The sequence below is a fragment of the Bombina bombina genome, chromosome 1 (genome assembly GCF_027579735.1).
Source record: "Bombina bombina isolate aBomBom1 chromosome 1, aBomBom1.pri, whole genome shotgun sequence".
Taxonomy (NCBI): domain Eukaryota; kingdom Metazoa; phylum Chordata; class Amphibia; order Anura; family Bombinatoridae; genus Bombina; species Bombina bombina.
Genome location: NC_069499.1, coordinates 1,205,814,048 through 1,205,832,070, shown reverse-complemented (window position 1 = coordinate 1,205,832,070; position 18,023 = coordinate 1,205,814,048). Strand labels below are relative to the sequence as shown.

At 39.3% G+C, this 18,023-nt stretch overlaps 1 protein-coding gene across 1 annotated transcript in view; it reads right to left on the bottom strand.

Moving 5' to 3' along the window:
• The window catches only part of LOC128664026 (fibronectin type-III domain-containing protein 3A-like), a 170,451-nt gene extending 157,327 nt beyond the window's left edge, over positions 1-13,124 (bottom strand). The window contains 1 exon segment of the mRNA XM_053718678.1: positions 13,029-13,124. Coding sequence (XP_053574653.1) covers positions 13,029-13,124 — 96 coding nt within the window.
• Between the last annotated feature and the right edge of the window lie 4,899 nt (positions 13,125-18,023).

Here is an 18,023-nt window from a genome sequence, read left to right as displayed (position 1 = left end):
ACAGGGTACGTCTTGCACAAACTGGTCTTTAACCCTTTAAGGATACAGCTTTCAGTTTGCTCAATTGTTTTATGACGGAAAGATTCCGTCACATGTCCTTAAGAGGTTAAAGACCAGCGACGTACCCTGTACGACTTTGGGGATTAAAGCGGCTGGAAGCGATCCTGATCGCTTCCAGCCGCTTTCCGGTTATTGCAGTGATGCCTCGATAGAGGCATCCTGCAATAACAGTTTTTCCCCATCCGATGCAGAGAGAGAGACACTCTGTGGCCCTCTCTGCACCGGACATCAATGGCCGCAATCATCGGTGGGTGGGGGGCGGCCATCGATGGCTTGCTGAGTGCAGAGGTGGGCGGGGTAGCTGGGAGGCGCGCACGGACGCGCATGCACAGGGGAGGCGGGCGGGCACGTGCACGGGGAGGGAGCGGGTGGGAACCATTACACTATGGAACAATGTGTTTAAATTTAGTGGGAGAGAGGGGGAATAAAAAATTTAATAATAATCTAAGTGATCTGGGAGGGGGTGGGGGTTTAGTCTGGGGGGAAGCTACACTACAGAAAAGTTGGAAAAAAAAATAAAAACAATATTTTTTTTTGTAAACTGGGTACTGGCAGATAGCTGCCAGTACCCAAGATGGCTCCAAATAATGTAGAGGGTGAGGGTTAGAGAGCTGTTTGGGGGGGGGGGGATCAGGGAGGTTTGGGGCTAAGGGGGATCCTACACAGCAGCATATGTATTTAGTACTGGCAGACTTACTGACAGTACTTAAGATGATGGGGACAATTGTGGGGTGTGGGAGGGAAGAGAGCTGTTTGGGAGGGATCAGGGGGTCTGATGTGTCAGGTGGGAGGCTGAACTCTACACTAAAGCTAAAATTAACCCTGCAAGCTCCCTACAAGATCCCTAATTAACCCCTTCACTGCTAGACATAATACACGTGTGATGTGCAGCGGCATTTAGCAGCCTTCTAATTACCAAAAAGCATCGCCAAAGCTATATATGTCTGCTATTTCTGAACAAAGGGGATCCCAGAGAAGCATTTACAACCATTTGTGCGATAATTGCACAAGCTGCTTGTAAATAATTTCAGTGAGAAACCTAAAACTGCGAAAAATTTGTTGTTGTTTTTTAAATTTGATCGCATTTGGCGGTGAAATGGTGGCATTAAATATACCAAAATGGGCCTAGATCAATACTTTGGGTTGTCTACTACACTAAAGCTAAAATTAACTCTACAAGCTCCCTAATTAACCCCTTCACTGCTGGGCATAAAACATGTGTGGTGCGCAGTGGCATTTAGCAGCCTTCTAATTACCAAAAAGCAACGCCAAAGCCATATAAGTCTGCAATTTCTGAACAAAGGGGATCCCAGAGAAGCATTTACAACCATTTATGGCAAAATTGCACAAGTTGTTTGTAAATAATTTATGTGAGAAACCTAAAGTTTGTGAAAAAATTTGTGAAAAAAGTGAACAATTTTTTTTTATTTGATCTCATTTGGTGGTGAAATGGTGGCAAAAAAAGTATATACATGTCAAGGGACATTCAGGTATTCCTGACAGATATCAGGGTTCCAATGTAACTAGCGCTCATTTTGAAAAAAAGTGGTTTGGAAATAGCAAAGTGCTACTTGTATTTATTGCCCTATAACTTGCAAAAAAAAGCAAAGAACATGTTAACATTGGGTATTTCTAAACTCCGGAAAAAAATTAGAAACTATTGAGCATGGGTGTGTTTTTTGGTGGTTGTAGATGTTTAACAGATTTTTGGGGTCAAAGTTAGAAAAAGTGTGTTTTTTTTCCTCATATTTTATAATATTTTTAATAGTAAATTATAAGATATGATGAAAATAATGGTATATTTAGAAAGTCCACTTAATGACCAGAAAAACGGTATATAATATGTGTGGGTACAGTAAATGAGTAAGAGGAAAATTACAGCTAAACACAAACACCGCAGAAATGTAAAAATAGCCCTGGTCCTTTAAAGTGTCAGTAAACCTCAAAAATAATGTTATATAATTCTGCACATAGTGCAGAATTTTATAACATTATATTAGCCTTATCTTTATAAAACCTAATATTCCCTTTGATTTTTTTAAAAAAATGACAGTTTTTCAGACCCGCTCTCTGTGCTCTTCTGAGCGGGTGTTTTTTTCACACAGCGCATCGGGCCAGCTGTATAGTCACAGCTCGGCCCGACCGCGCCATTATACACAGTGCAGCTCGCGCCTGCTTGTCCTTAAGGGGTTAAAAATTAGAAAACATATAAAACCAAACTCCATCCTTAATTTAATGAAATATCAAAACTAAATGGTGTATTATATATATCTCAACTTCACGGTAGACCTAGTTCCTTACAGAGAGAAATTGCTTCTTAAGTATTGTTTAATGTATATGAAGTCCCTGCCTTTGCCACTATGAGTTTCGCAGGATAAACCAACTCTTTACTCTGCATTTCTCTTCTTTTGGCAAGCGTCTCAGAAGAGAAATCTTAAAAAATCAAGATCTTATGTGTGTCAATAAGAAGAGAATTGATTTCCTATAATACTTTAAATATAACAGTTTATCTTGATAGTTAAATTTAAAAATAATAGGTTTATGTTTAGATTCTGCATTATTATTCTCTCTTAGGTACCCAATTCGGTGTACTCTTTCTATTTGGAAAGCTACAGGAAGAGGCGCAATCAAGAGTGCTTGAGGAAGAGTATTAGTGACAAAAGCCATCAGATCCTGCGGGCCTACTGATTATTGTGCCTTGACCGATCTTCGAGATCTTCAATTCTCACTTGCAATAAAGAGATAGCCTTGCCTTGATTAGATATAATAGGGACATTGCTGTTGAATCTGTCCTCTAAATCAGACACCCTTGTCTCCACCTCCTCCATTCTAGCAGTGAATTGTCGGATTTCACCCGTTAAACTAGAAATTTCAGCTTTGATTTCTTTAACAGCATTTAGGTGAGGTGTAATAACTTTAGCCACCTCAGCAGCGAGCTCTGCCATATCATTAAAACTAGTACCGGATAGCCTTCGCTCATATGAAGTGTCTAGGTTGGGATCTGCAATCTTCGTACTGCCCTTCTTATCCTTTTAGGGGCATGTTTGGTGTGAAATAAATCTATCCATTCACCTGTGTGAATCCTTGTGTGTGTTAATCTAAAGCAGAGTGGAAAAAGAAAAAAAAAGCACTTTATCTTATACGCAGTGACTAGTGTCCTCTGCAAATCTTGGAAGAGGGATTAGGCTACTTTAGGAATAACCTAGAAACAAAAAGCTGTACCTTGAAACCTATACTTCTGTGTGTGTCCAAATTAGTGCTAACCTGTTCAACCTGTGGAACTGATGTAATTGATATACAGTACTTCTATATGTAAAGAGAAAAAAAACAAAACAGTGCAAATACACAAATACTGTGAAAATATATAACTCTCAAAGTAAAATACAGTGATCTTGAGGTTCCTGATTAAATAATATCTAGCAAGGCATCGACAAAGCTGTACTAATGGTTCAGATCACAAACCCACTGAATGAAACACAAAGGCAATAAGAGCTTCACAGTATTAGTTTAGGTCAAATAAACGGATCATAAGACCTGAAATCTAACAAGTATTGAGCACTTGCTGTAGCCTTCCAGTAATTACTCACAGATAGATATGACACCTTGTATTGCTGAATAGCTTAATATTGCTCAAGCAGGACTTAAGAACCTAAGTTAGTAGCAACAACAGTACTGCTTTAAATAGTATACTTCTTTCTAAATCAGGCAATAGTAAACATCAATTCAAAGTAAACAGAGCTATCTAGTAGACTACAAATACAGAAAACTTTATTGCATAACGGCCCTGCAGGTTTGTCTATATCTCAAAGCATGGAGGCAAAATGTAACAATATGCAGTCTATATAGAATGTTCCGCAAAATGTCAGTTTGCTTTCCAACCCCGCACCGGGAGCCACATTAATACAGTACCTAATAAATGCTTTATATGGTCAAAAAGTTTCTTGCCGTAGGGGACAAAAAAACCTGCCTTCCAGAGTTTAAATAAGCAAACAAAAAACAACTTGACCCTGGGTACTTCCAATACTTTATCTAACCTCAACCGAGGTAGACTTACGATACTAAAGATACCAGGAATTCCAGCTGAATGTGCAGATGGAGTTTAGTGGAAACGGGAGCACTGGAGAAGAAACACAACCACCGCGGGACACCGCCACATGGGCCACACTGACTGCAATAGAAAGTGTGTTCACAGTGGGCAACGGGATTGGTCCAGCTCACTCTCGTCAAAGCAGCTGCTCACTGAAGCGAGACTTAGGTTTACGAAGAGCCGTGGGATTTACCCATCCCCCCGTTAAGGTAATACTTGATCCGAGTGCAGAAACATCAAGCTGTATGACCAGGATCTAGGTACATCCTAAGAAAATTTTTTCTTTTTTGTAGGTACCTCTCTGATCACCTGCCCACCTCTGGGTTCCAATTATACCTGTCGGCTGGCCCAATCTTGGTGGTGCAACAGCTGCTGGCTGAAAGACCGGAATCTAGGTGCGTCCTGATAAAATAGTTCTCCTTTGCAGGGACCTGCTAACTGAAGCGCGGGCCACACTGAATGCAATAGGTGTGTTCACAGTGGGCAACGGTATTGGTCCAGCTCACTCTTGTCAGAGCAGCTGCTCACTGAAGCGAGACTTAGGTTTACGGGGAGCCATGGGATATACCCATCTCTCCGTTAAGGTAATACTTGATCCGAGTGCAGAAACTTCAGGCTGTATGACCAAGATCTAGGTACGCCCTGCGAAAGTCGTTTCTCTTTTGTAGGTACCTCTCTGATCACCTGCCCGATCTTAGTGGTGCAACCGCTGCTACGACTCCTCTGTTGTCTAAGAGGCACCTGCTCAAATCTATTTAATTAAAGTACTATCTCACAAACAGCTAGGTAGCTCAAAGACACAATCATCAAGTGAGAACGATAAAATGGAGTGCCTTAGCAGCCAAGAATTCTAATGCCATTTGGGGATTTCCACTGCGGGATACGTGTATCCTGCACCGGCCCTACTTAGTCAGGTAGAGCAAGGTCCACTTCGGAAGGCAGGAGAATAGTTAAACCCCAACGTAGAGAAGCGAGGCAGAAGGTAGCTACCTGCAAGCTACCTGTTCGCTCCGCCCACAGCCAGAAATCCTCAGGAATATTTTTTAATGTCTTTTTGTATTCCAATATCTGATAATATTTATTTTTCTCCTTCATAACTTGAACCACAAAATGATTTGCACCTTAGTTTGTGCAATGTACTATTGTCCTGCGAATATAATTACACTAATACAATACATTTAGAGCTCAGTATATGGTCTCCTGCCCATTGGTTCATATTGAAACACTTTTCTTATTTAGTAATTGTATTAGAAATCATTGATCTCTGCTCATCTAGCGAGCCCCTTCATGTGTCCTCTGGTCTCCAGCTGTATGAAATGAGGTAAATATGAGCCAAAATTGCTCAGGGTGGCTGGTTAAAGTGCAGCAAGATTTTCCCATTGTCTAGGAGCGCCTCTAAAAACGTAAATATACCAGTTATAAGGAACATTTGAGATAACCATATTATCTGTTTTTTTATGTTTGTTTAGAGTATTTTGTTTTCCTTTTTATAGGTCACAGCTGATAGTTTCTTAGAAGGATCAAGCCTTTAAAGTGTGGAAATAGTACATACAAAATGTCTCATAACAGGATTGCATAATGGTAGAATTTCAAACAAAATCTACATCTGTTCCACACTTGCAGAAAAATATATTTGTGTACTCTAGTTGTTATTGCAAGATGCATGTTTGGATATTCATTACATACTTGCAATTTACAATAAAAATAAAATATACATATTATAAAAAGTTTTTTTTTTAAGACGGGTTAAGATATGAAACAGGGCAGTAAATTCCAGGCAATGTTCCTGCAGATTAAGCCATTGTTTCTGGTTGCCATTAGCATAGGCAATTAAAGGAATGAAGTCATGGAAAAATAGGCGAAGCCAACATAAGCTTTGGAAAATGCTTTTCATGCTTCTTTAGATCATAGAGAATAGCAGAGTACCACTAAATAAGATCTAGCCTTATTATTAAATTCACATCTAGGGAGTTAAAGGGACTTGAAACCCAATTTTTTCTTTCATGATTCAGATAGAGAATACAATTTTAAACAACATTCCAATTTAACTTTGATTATCTAATTTGCTTCATTGTTTAGAATATCCTTTGTTCTAGAAATAGCAATGCATATAGGTGAGCCAATCACACAAAGCCTCTATGTGCAGCCACCAATCAGCAGCTACTGTGCATATTTAGATATCCTTTTCAAATCAAGAGAATGAAGCAAAATTAGATTAAAATAATTACATTGGAAAGATGTTTAAAATTGCATGCTCTTTCTAAGTATTAAAGAAAAAAAATTGGGTTCATTGTCCCCTTTAAAGTAGAATTGTATTCAGGGAACTAGCAGGTATATTGCATTGTCTTAATTTTTTATACTAGGTAAGGAACTGTATCTTGTTTTTTAGAATAATTAAAATTTTAATATCTCTTATCTAGATGTGTGTGTGTATATATAATATATATATATATATATATAATATATATATATATATATATATGTATAATTTATCAATATCTATATATCTGTCTGTAATATCCATGTTTCTATTCATGTCTATGTAAATACACACACAAAAGAACAAAAAAAGGAAATTTAGGCTTACCTGATAAATTGATTTCTTCTACGATACGACGAGTCCACGGAATTCATCCTTACTTGTGGGATATTATCCTGCTAACAGGAAGTGGCAAAGAGGCACCACAGCAGAGCTGTATATATAGCTCCTCCCTTCCCCTCCCACCACCAGTCATTCGACCGAAGGTTATAGGAAGAGAAAGGAAAAGCTAAAAGGTGCAGAGGTGACTGAAGTATAAATAATAAAAACATAATCTGTCTAAAATTGACAGGGAAGGCCCGTAACTCGTCGTATCGTAGAAGAATCAATTTATCAGGTAAGCAAAATTGTCCTTTTGTTTCTACAAGATACGATGAGTTCCACGGATTCCTCCTTACTTTGGGATACAATACCAAGCAACAAGACACGGATGAAAGGGAGGGACAAGCAGAGACCCTAAACGGAAGGCAACACTGCTTGAAGACTTTCCTCCCAAAAACAGCCTCGGAAGATGCAAAAGTATCAAATTGGAAAATTTGGAAAAAAGTATGAAGAGACGACCAAGTCGCAGCCCTTACAAATCTGTCAACAGATGCATCATTTTTAAACGCCCATTGGAAGCCATAGCCCTAGTAGAACGAGGCCGTAATTCTTTCAGGAGGCTGCTGTCCAGCAGTCTCATTACCCAGGCGGATGGATACTTCTCAGCCAGAAAGGAAAGAAAGAGAGGTAGCCGTAGCTTTCTGACCCCCTACGCTTTCCAAAATAAACAATGAACAATGAAGATGATGACGGAAATCCTTAGTTGCCTGTAAGTTAAAACTTTAAGGCACGGACCACGTCCAAGTTATGTAACAGACACTCCTTCTTGGAAAAAGGGATTAGGACACAATGAAGGAACAATAATTTCCTGATAAATATTCTTAATTTGAAACAACCTTAGGGAAGAAATCCAGGTTTGGTACGTAAAACCACCTTATCAGAATGAAAAATGAGATAAGGCGAATCACACTGTAATGCTGAAAGATCAGAAACTCGTCGAGCAGAAGAAACAGCAACCAAAAACAGAACTTTCCAAGATAATAATTTTATATCTATGGGAATGAAAGGTTCAAATGGAACCCCTTGAAGAACTAAATTCAAACTCCAGGGAGAGTAATCGGTCTAATACAGGGCTTAATTTCTGGTTAGAGCCTGACAAAAAGAGACTGAACGCCTGGCACATCTGCCAAACGCTTGTGAAACAAAATTGACAATGCTGGATATTTGTCCCTTTAAGGGAACTAGCTGATAAGCCTTTCTCCAATCCTCCTTGGAGAAAAGAGCAAAATCCTAGGAATCCTAACTTTACTCCATGAGTAACCCTTGATTCACACCAATAAGGATATTTACGCCATATCTTATGATATATTTTTCTAGTAACAGGCTTCTAGCCTGTATCAGGTACTGATAACAGAATCAGAGAATCCTCGCTTCGATAAAATCAAAGCGTTCAATCTCCACGCAGTCAGGCTGCAGAGAAGTTAGATTTGGATGTTGGAAAGGACCTTGATTGAGAAGGTCCTGTCTCAAAGGAAGTTTCCACTGTGGTAGCGAAGGACATGTCCACTAGATCTGCATACCAAGTCCTGCGTGCCACGCAGGCGCTATCAGGATCACCGAAGCTCTCTACTGTTTGATTCGAGCAATCACCGCGTGAAGGAGAGGAAACGTTGAAACACATAAGCTAGGCTGAACAACCAAGGTACTATCAGTTCGGCCTGGGGATTACCTCAACCTGGATCCATATCTTGGAAGCTTGGCATTCTGTCGAGATGCCATCAGACCAATTCAGTTTTCCCCATTGGAGAATCAATGAGGCAAATATCCAGAATATTGATTGGAAGTAGAGACTCCACCTGAGTCCAAACACCCCTGAGCCTTCAGGTAATTCCAGACTGCGCCCTAGTCCAGAAGGCTGGCGTCTGTTGTCACTATTACCCACGAGGGTCTGCGGAAAAAAGTCCCCTGGGACAGATGATCCGGCGACAACCACCAAAGAGAGGAGATTCTTTGGTCTCTTGATCCAGATTTATCGGAGTGAGATAAATTTGCATAGTCCCCCATTCCACTGTCCGAGCATGCACAGCTGCAGTGGTCTGCGATGAAAGCGAGCAAACGGAAATGATGTCCATTGCCACTACCATTAATATTATTACCTCCATACACTGAGCACTGGATGGCCGGGAACGGACTGAAGTGCTCGGCAGAGTATTTAAAATCTTTGATTTTCTGACCTCGTCAGAATATTTCATGGCTACCGAGTCTATCAGAGTTCCCAAGAAAGGAACCCTTGTCTGTGGAACAAGTGAACTCTTCTCTATGTTCACCTTCCAGCCGTGAGTTCTCATAAAAGAACAGCACTGTGTCCATGTGAGATTTTTTGAGTTGATATGTTGGACACCTGGATCAGAATATGATCCAGATAAAGCGCCACCGCTATGCCTCGCGGTCGGAGAACCGCCAAAAGAGACCCTAGACCTTTATGAAGATTCTGGGTTCTGTGGCCAACCCGAAGGGAAGTGCCACAAACTGATAATGTTTGTCCAAGAAGGCAAACCTTAGAAACTGATAATGATCCTTGTGGATAGGAATATGAAGGTAAGCATCCTTCAAGTCCACGGTAGTCATTTTACCTTGATCACTGGTAAAATTGTTCAAATTGTCTCCATCTGAATGATGAACTCTTAGAAATTTGTTTAGACACGTGAGGTCTAAAATGGTCCTGAACGTTCCCTCTTTTTTGGGAACCACAAATAGATTTGAGTAAAACCCCTGTCCTTGTTCCAATTTTGAACTGGATAATTACTCCCATAGTAAAAAGGTCTTTTACACAGCCTAAGAACGCCTCTCTTTATCTGGTTTGCAGATAATTTTGAAAAATGAAATCCCCTCTTGGGAGAAAGTCCTTGAATTCCAAATGATAACTGTGGGGTCACTATTTCTAGTGCCCAGGGATCCTGAACATCTCTTGCCCAAGCCTGGGCAAAGAAAGAGTCTTGCCCCCTACTAGATCCGGTCCCGGATCGGGGGCCACCCCTTCATGCTGTCTTAGGAGCAGCAGCGGGCTTTTTTGGATCGTTTGCCCTTATTCCAGTTCTGGTTGGGTCTCCAGACTGACTTAGATTGGGTAAAATTCCCTTCCTGCTTTGTGGAAGAAAAAGGAACGCGGAGGGTCCTCTTTAAAGTTCCGAAAGGAACGAAAATTATTTTGGTTTACCCCCTTGTCCTTAACAGACTTATCCTGAGGTAGGGCATGGCCTTTACCTCCTGTAATGTCAGAAAAGATTTCCCTTCAATTCAGGCCCAAAAAGGGGTCTTACCTTTAAAAGGAATAGCCAAAAGTTTAGTTTTTGATGAAACATCAGCAGACCAAGATTTGAGCCACAATGCTCTACGTGCTAAAATAGCAAATCCTGCATTCTTTGCCGCTAATTTAGCAATTTGAAAAGCGGCATCAGTAATAATAGAAATTAGCTAGCTTGAGAGCCTTAATTCTATCTAAGATGTCATCTAATGGGGAGTCTTCAACCTTAAGAGGACTCTTCTAGAGCCTCAAACCAAAAAAATAATTTCTTCAGTTAGACCCTCTAATTTCTTATCCATAGGGTCTTTGAAAGCACAACTGTCCTCAATGGGTATAGTTGTATGCTTCGCAAGGGTAGATATAGCTCCCTCTACCTTAGGGACTGTTTGCCATGAGTCCCGAATGGTAATCAGATATGGGAAACATTTTCTTAAAATTAGGAGGGGGAGAAAACGGGTAGTACCTGGTCTATCCCATTCCTTTCTAATAATTTCCAAAATTCTCTTAGGGAACCGGAAAAACATCAGTGTAAGTGGGTACCTCTAGATATTTATCCATTTTACACAATTTCTCTGGAGGAACTGCAATAGGGTCACAATCATCCAGAGTCGCTAAAACCTCCCTAAGCAACAAGCGGAGGTGTTCAAGCTTAAATTTAAAGGACATAGTGTTCCGAATCTGTCTGAGGTAAAACATTCCCTGATCTGAAATTTCTGGACTCAGACAGTAATTCCCTGATCCCTAACTCAGACACTGTGAGGGTACATCAGAAATAGCTTAATAAAGTATAAGTGGATACTGACCTACTGCGTTTACCCTGCAACACCGGTAATATTAGATAATACCTCTGTAAGGGTAGTTGACATCACTGCAGCCATCACCTGCAGAGTAAAAGAATTAGACGCACTAGAAGTACTTGGCGTCGCTTGCGTGTGGGCCGTTAAAGGTTGTGACACTTGGGGAGAATTGGATGGCATATCCTGATTCTCTTCAGACTGAGAATCATCCTTAGGCACACTTCCTTGACCTAAGTATATGTCTTTACCATGGTAAGGCTCTTTCAGTACAAGAAGTTACGCAATGTTAGAGGGGGTTTGCACAATAGCTTCTTAACACATGGAAACAATGGAGATTCAGATTCTCAGTGTCAGACCTGTGTGAACAGACTAGTAAGAACACAGAAGTCGTTTTAAACACTTGTCATTTTTTTTTTAAATAAACTTTGGAAAAACGTGTACTGCGCCTTTAAGAAAATAAAAAGTGAACAAATTTTCAAAACTGCTCAAATAACCTTAATCAACTCTAAAGTTAACTTAAATTACGTTGTTTGTTTGATCCAAAAATTATTGCACCCCATAAGCAAGGGAAAAAAATAAGGCTCTAAATTACTTAGATCAACAAAATGTCAGTTTATAATCAAAAATACCCTCTGCACCTCTTCCAACAGCTCGGCGTGGCGCCTACCTGCCCCCAGGGTACTTTGAAACAGCTATCCAAAACTCTGGAGCTAGTACACAGTCAGAAGCCACCGGAGTTACTGCTGCCTAGACTGAAGGGAAGTGCGCATCTAAGCGTGCGAAAACCCTTAGGTCAATACCGGGAGCAGGCCCAAATCCAACCGCATGGAGAAGCGGTTTTAACACACAATGTAATAAAATCAATGTGCCCCTCAACACATCAGTAAACAGCCAGTGTATGCCAAAAATAAAACTTTAGGAAACGTTTTATATTGCCTCTCCCATAGTGTCATGAAAGCCCATAAAATGTCAACAATCTGTAATAAAACTCCAGAGACTCCAGTAACCACTTTCTGAATAATAGGATTACTGCTTACCCCATTCCTATACAGGGAAATACATGTCAGTCAATTCTGATATACCAAGTCTCCTCAGAATAAAAAGGCTGCACATACCTTAATGCTGCTTGAAGCATGAAACCGGTCTCCATCCTGAAGATGTCTCATGGTTACCTTCGGAAGTCTTGTGGGAACCAGCATGGATCTTAGTTACAACTGCTAAGATCATCAACCTCAGGACAGAAATCTTCTTTCATATCCCCCTGAGGAAAATAGTACTCAACTGTACCATTTAAAATAAAAAACTTCTTGATTGAATATACTAAAACTAACACCTCACTTTACCATGTCTTCCTAGTATAACACAGGCAAAGAGAATGACTGGTGGTGGAGGGGAAGGGAGGAGCTATATATACAGCTCTGCTGTGGTGCTCTTTGCCACTTCCTGTTAGCAGAGAGGGATAATATCCCACAAGTAAGGATGAAATCCATGGACTCGTCGTATCTTGAAGAAATAAAAAGTTATTCACAATTGCGTGCTCTATCTGAATCATTACATTTAAAGCATAATTTTGACATCCCTTTAATCATGTATTTTGCGCACAAATCGTTTGAAACTAAACATATATAGCATCTCTTAAATCGAACGGACTTAAAGGGACCAGTCAACACATTAGATTGGCATAATCAACAAATGAAAGATAACATGACAATGCAATAGCACTTAGTCTGAACTTCAAATGATAGTAGATTTTTTTTATAACAAATTTCAAGTTATGTATATTTCCACTCCCCCTTGTACCATGTGATAGCAATCAACCAATCACAAATGCATATACGTATAGCCTGTGAATTCTTGCACATGCTCAGTAGGATCTGGTGACCCAAAAAGTGTAAAATATAACAGACTGTGGAATTTTTTTTTTAATGGAAGTAAATTGGAAAGTTGTTTAAAATTGCATGCTAGTATCTGAATCATAATAAAATTTAATTTAACCTTTGTGCCCCTTTAAGTCTTTTTTATTTTTTAAACATTACTTCAAAAATTTGTTGACAACATTAAGGCAAGAACACAAACAAAGGTGAGATAAAGTTTGAAAAAAAAAAAAAATTGCAATTTGTTGGCAGGAAAACTTTTATGCAAAAAAAAACAAAAAACTCACCAATACAAACAATATGCACGCCGCTGCTAACCATTTACCTGCTGTGCGCTCTCTCCATTTGACCATGTAGGTAGAAGTGGCACGTCATTTAGTAAGGTGTGGCTTCCAATGGGGGAGGCTGGTCGGCCGATCATGGCTGAAGATAATCATTCCTTTATCACAGATGTTCACACACAACCTGTGCAAGAGACAAATAAAAAGTATTCATACATATTTTCCCCACTTTTTAGTATCTATAATTACTATATCTATGTAGAAACTAACATCAGGTGAAGATCCCTCATGGGACACACAGTGCCATAGATCAGAGGTTCTGAATGGTCTCTCTAGTACTGATGTAGACAGACACAAAGCAGAGGGAGCACAGAGGTAGGAGAAAAATATTCAATGTAATAGATAAAACTCAAGTGAAGTAACGCACTTTGAACACATAAGAGACCATCTAAGGTTGAGTAATGAATCATATGTGGGCTGATAACATAGGTAACTATACCTACTGTAATATCACAGAAATGGCTAAACAAATGCAGCATTCCAAATCTGTATCCACTGTGATCTAAAGAGTTAAATATACCTCCCATTCTCATATAAAAAAACAGAGAATGAGATAACAGGATATAGGAAAATTTTGTCATGCTACATTACGTCCTATCTGGGCAGCTTTGCTTTCCGCAAGAATAAAACAAAAGCCTTATTACATCAGTACATTTATTATACTCATTTCAAAACCTTACTTTTAACAATTGCAGTCAAAGTAGTTTATTTATCCAGAGACTAAAAACTGCTAGATATTAGCAGGGCTGGCGTAAAAAACAGACCTACATTTTATGCCGGTATTTTAAAGTTACGTTGTGGGGGGGGGGGGGGAAACAAACACACAAATCCATACCCGCCTTTAGCAACTCAGTGATCAGGCTGTGATTAATATTGTGCCAACTTCCTTTCCATTGTAGCTTTTGGTCATATCACAGTGCCAACACAATATGTGTCGGAATATAATTTCCAGGAACTAAGGACACATCAGACATACTGCCCACATTGGGTGCCTCAACGTCAGCATTAATATTATAAAAATGATTCAACTACAACACAGGAATAAGAGATAGAGGAAAGTACTTTTTAAATATTGGAAATGTAAAAGCATAGGGATAGAGTATATTAAAATCGGACATGTTTTTGTGCCTGCACAATTCTTCAGAGATCTTTAAGGAGCTGCTCCAATCTGGTCTCATGTTTGGGACCTCAGCTTCTTAAAGGGGTAGCTAGGACACACATCTTATAAGAGGTCTCACATGAAATTGTTGCTGGGAACAGCCATCTTAGCTGAAAACCCTGTGTCTTTGGCATGAACTTCTCAAAGAGATATCAGGTGGCATACATGCGAGCCGAATTCATTTTGGATTAAAAAAAAAAACTTTTTAAATTAATAACAACTTAAGTAAAGCTATAAAAAGTTAGATAATGAGTTTATATTTTATTACACTATATCAGACTTTTTCAAACCAAGCACAAATATCTGGTTTTTGATGTTGGTATTATTGCTCTGTATAAAAAAAATGTAAAAAAAAAATTTGGCATAACAGACAAGAGGTATAGTACTGAAACCCTTTTTGTCTTCACAAAATGGCATTAATAGTAAACAATCTCATACAAAAAAAATCACAAACATCAAGCATTTCTGGACTGTGTTTACAGGATTTCATTAAAAAAAATAGCAGGTTGGCCAGTATCTCAAAAAACAAACTCTTCCTAAACACTGACAAAACTGCTCACAATGATCTTTGGAACGGGACCTAAATTACACAAATTACAAAATTCCCATCTTCGCATCAAAACAAAATCCAATTGCACGCTGACCACAGTCCACTCTTTTAAACACTTGGGTATGTTATTAGACCCCAATCTATCTTTTTGGCCTCCACATAGAAAAACTTGCATCTAAATTTTATCCAAAAAACTAGGTGCCCTGTACAGAAACAAATCCTGCCTCAGCCCTACAGTAAGGAATAAAAAAGGAAAAGATTGGTACAGCAAATGCTGATGCCTATCATGGATTATGGGGACGTAGGTATATGCACCTGCACCGCAAACTCACCTTAATAAACTTAATACATTGTATAACTCGTTCTGCCGCTTTGTGCTACAATGTAACTACAGGACCCCACCATTGTGGACATGCTAAAAGAACTAAACTGGCTGACGCTGAAATCCAGACGCACCCCTCCATCTTTCCTGCCTTGTGGTTAAGAGCCTTTCTTGGGAAGCTCCCACCCTACCTGGAGCAGAATGCTCTCCCCGGCTATTCCCACCTCCTATAACCTCTGATCCAGTACCAGCACATTATTTAGCTTGCCTCAAAACAAAAAGAAAGCAGCTCGATCCTCTTTTTTTTACAGAGCACCACAATTAGGAATGACCTCCCTCACACTTTAGAAACTTCCCCAAGCCTAATATCCTTTAAGAGATCCCTCTCTACATATCTCAAAACAGAATGTGCCTTGTCATGTTAGAATTAAATATGTCCTACAGTTCTATGTTAAATGGTTTGCATATATTGTGTATTATTGTTTTTGTATTTTATTGTACACATTGTATTAATGCAATGTTTTGTGGTCCCAGGGACATACTTGAAAATGAGAGAAATCTCAATGTATCCTTCCTGGTAAAATATTTTCTAAATAAATAAATTTCATTTTTTTCCCCCTATTTAATAGCCTTTATTTTTATCAATGAACTTTATGAACAGTTGTGCTCATAAGTTTACATACCCTGGCAGAATTTATGATTTCTTGGTCATTTTTCAGAGAATATGAATGATAACACAAAAACTTTTCTTTCACTCATGGTTAGTGTTTGGCTGAAGCCATTTATTATCAATCAACTGTGTTTACTCTTTTTAAATCATAATGAAAACAGAAATTATCCAAATGACCCTGATCAAAAGTTTACATACCCCAGTTCTTAATACCGTGTATTGCCCCCTTTAACATCAATGATAGCTTGAAGTCTTTTGTGGTAGTTGTGGATGAGGCTCTTTATCTTCTCAGATGGTAAAGCTGCCCATTCTTCCTGGCAAAAAGCCTCCAGTTCCTGTAAATTCTTGGGCCGTCTTGCATGAACTGCACATTTGAGATCTCCCCAGAGTGGCTCAATGATATTGAGGTCAGGAGACTGAGATGGCCACTCCAGAACCTTCACTTTATTCTGCTGTAGCCAATGACAGGTCGACTTGGCCTTTTGTTTAGGATTATTGTCATGTTGGAATGTTCAAGTACGTCCCATGTGCAGCTTCCGGGCAGATGAATGCAAATTTTTCCCAAGTAATTTTTGATAACATACTGCATTCATTCTTTGCATCAATTCTGACCAAATTTCCTGTGCCTTTGTAGCTCACACATCCCCAGAAACATCAGCGATCCACCTCCGTGTTTTCACAGTAGAATGGTGTACCTTTCATCATAGCCTTGTTGGACTCCCTCTGCCAATGTAGCGTTTATGGTTGTGCCAAAAAGCTCAACTTTGTCTCATCACACAACAAATGACACTGTGCCAAAAGGTTGGAGGCTTGTCTCTGTGCTTTGTTGGGCATATTGTAAGCGGATACTTGTGGCATTTGCGTAGTTAATGGCTTTCTTCTGGTGACTCGACCATGCAGCCCAACTTTCTTCAAGTGCCCCCTTATGTGTCATCTTGAAAAAGCCACACCACAGGTCCTATCAGCTAATCAGTAACCATGGGTTAGATCCTTTGACAATTCTTTTGCTTTCCCATGGACTCAGAATCCAGAAACGTCAGTGCAGGCACTGAGATGAAAGACGGTCTGTCAGGAGTCCAGAAACTCATTGACGTTTATATACACACACACACTAATTACAAACAAACAGATCACAGGGTGAGGATGGTTACCTTTAATAGCCATTGATACCCCTTTATGTCAACTTGTATGCATGTTATCAGGCCAAAATCACAGGGTATGTAAACTTTTCATCAGGGTCATTGGGGTAGTTCTGTTGCATTATGATTTAAAAAAAGTAAACACAGTTGATTGATAATTAAATGAGTTTCAGCCAAACACTAACCATGAGGTGAAGAAAAGTTTTTGTGCTATCATACATATTCTCTGAAAAATGCCAGAAGATTATATTTATAGTATATACACATACACACACATATATATATGATATATAAATAATATCTATATTTATATATATATATATATATATATATAACACACACATATATATACATACACACACACAGCAGCAAACATATACAACACACACACAGCACAAATATATTATATATATATAATATTTATATATATAATATTATATAGTATATATATAATATATATATACATATATATTATAGTACAGGGAGTGCAGGATTATTAGGCAAATGAGTATTTTTGACCACAGCATCCTCTTTATGCATGTTGTCTTACCCCAAGCTGGTATAGGCTCGAAAGCCTACTACCAATTAAGCATAGTTAGGTGATGAGTGGCATCTCTATAATGAAAGGTTGTGGGTCTAAGGACATCAACACCCTATATCAGGTGTGCATAATTATTAGGCAACTTCCTTATCCTTTGGCAAAATGGTCAAAAGAAGGACTTGACAGGCTCAGAAAGTCTAGAAATAGTGAGATATCTTGCAGAGGGATGCAGCGACTCTTAAAGCTTGCAAAGCTTCTGAAGGCGTGATCATCGAACAATCAAGCGTTTCATTCAAAATAGTCAACAGGGTCGGCAAGAAGCATGTGAAAAACCAAGGTGCAAAATAACTGCCCCATGAACTGAGAAAAGTCAAGCGTGCAGGCTGCCAAGATGCCACTTGCCACCAGTTTGGCCATATTTCAGAGCTGCAACATCACTAGGTGTGCCCAAAAGCACAAGGTGTGCAATACTCAGAGACATGGCCAAGGGTAAGAAAGGCTGAAAGACGACCACCACTGAACAAACACACCCAAGATGAAACGTCAAGAATGGCCAAGAAATATCTCAGACTGATTTTCTAAGTTTTATGACTGGATG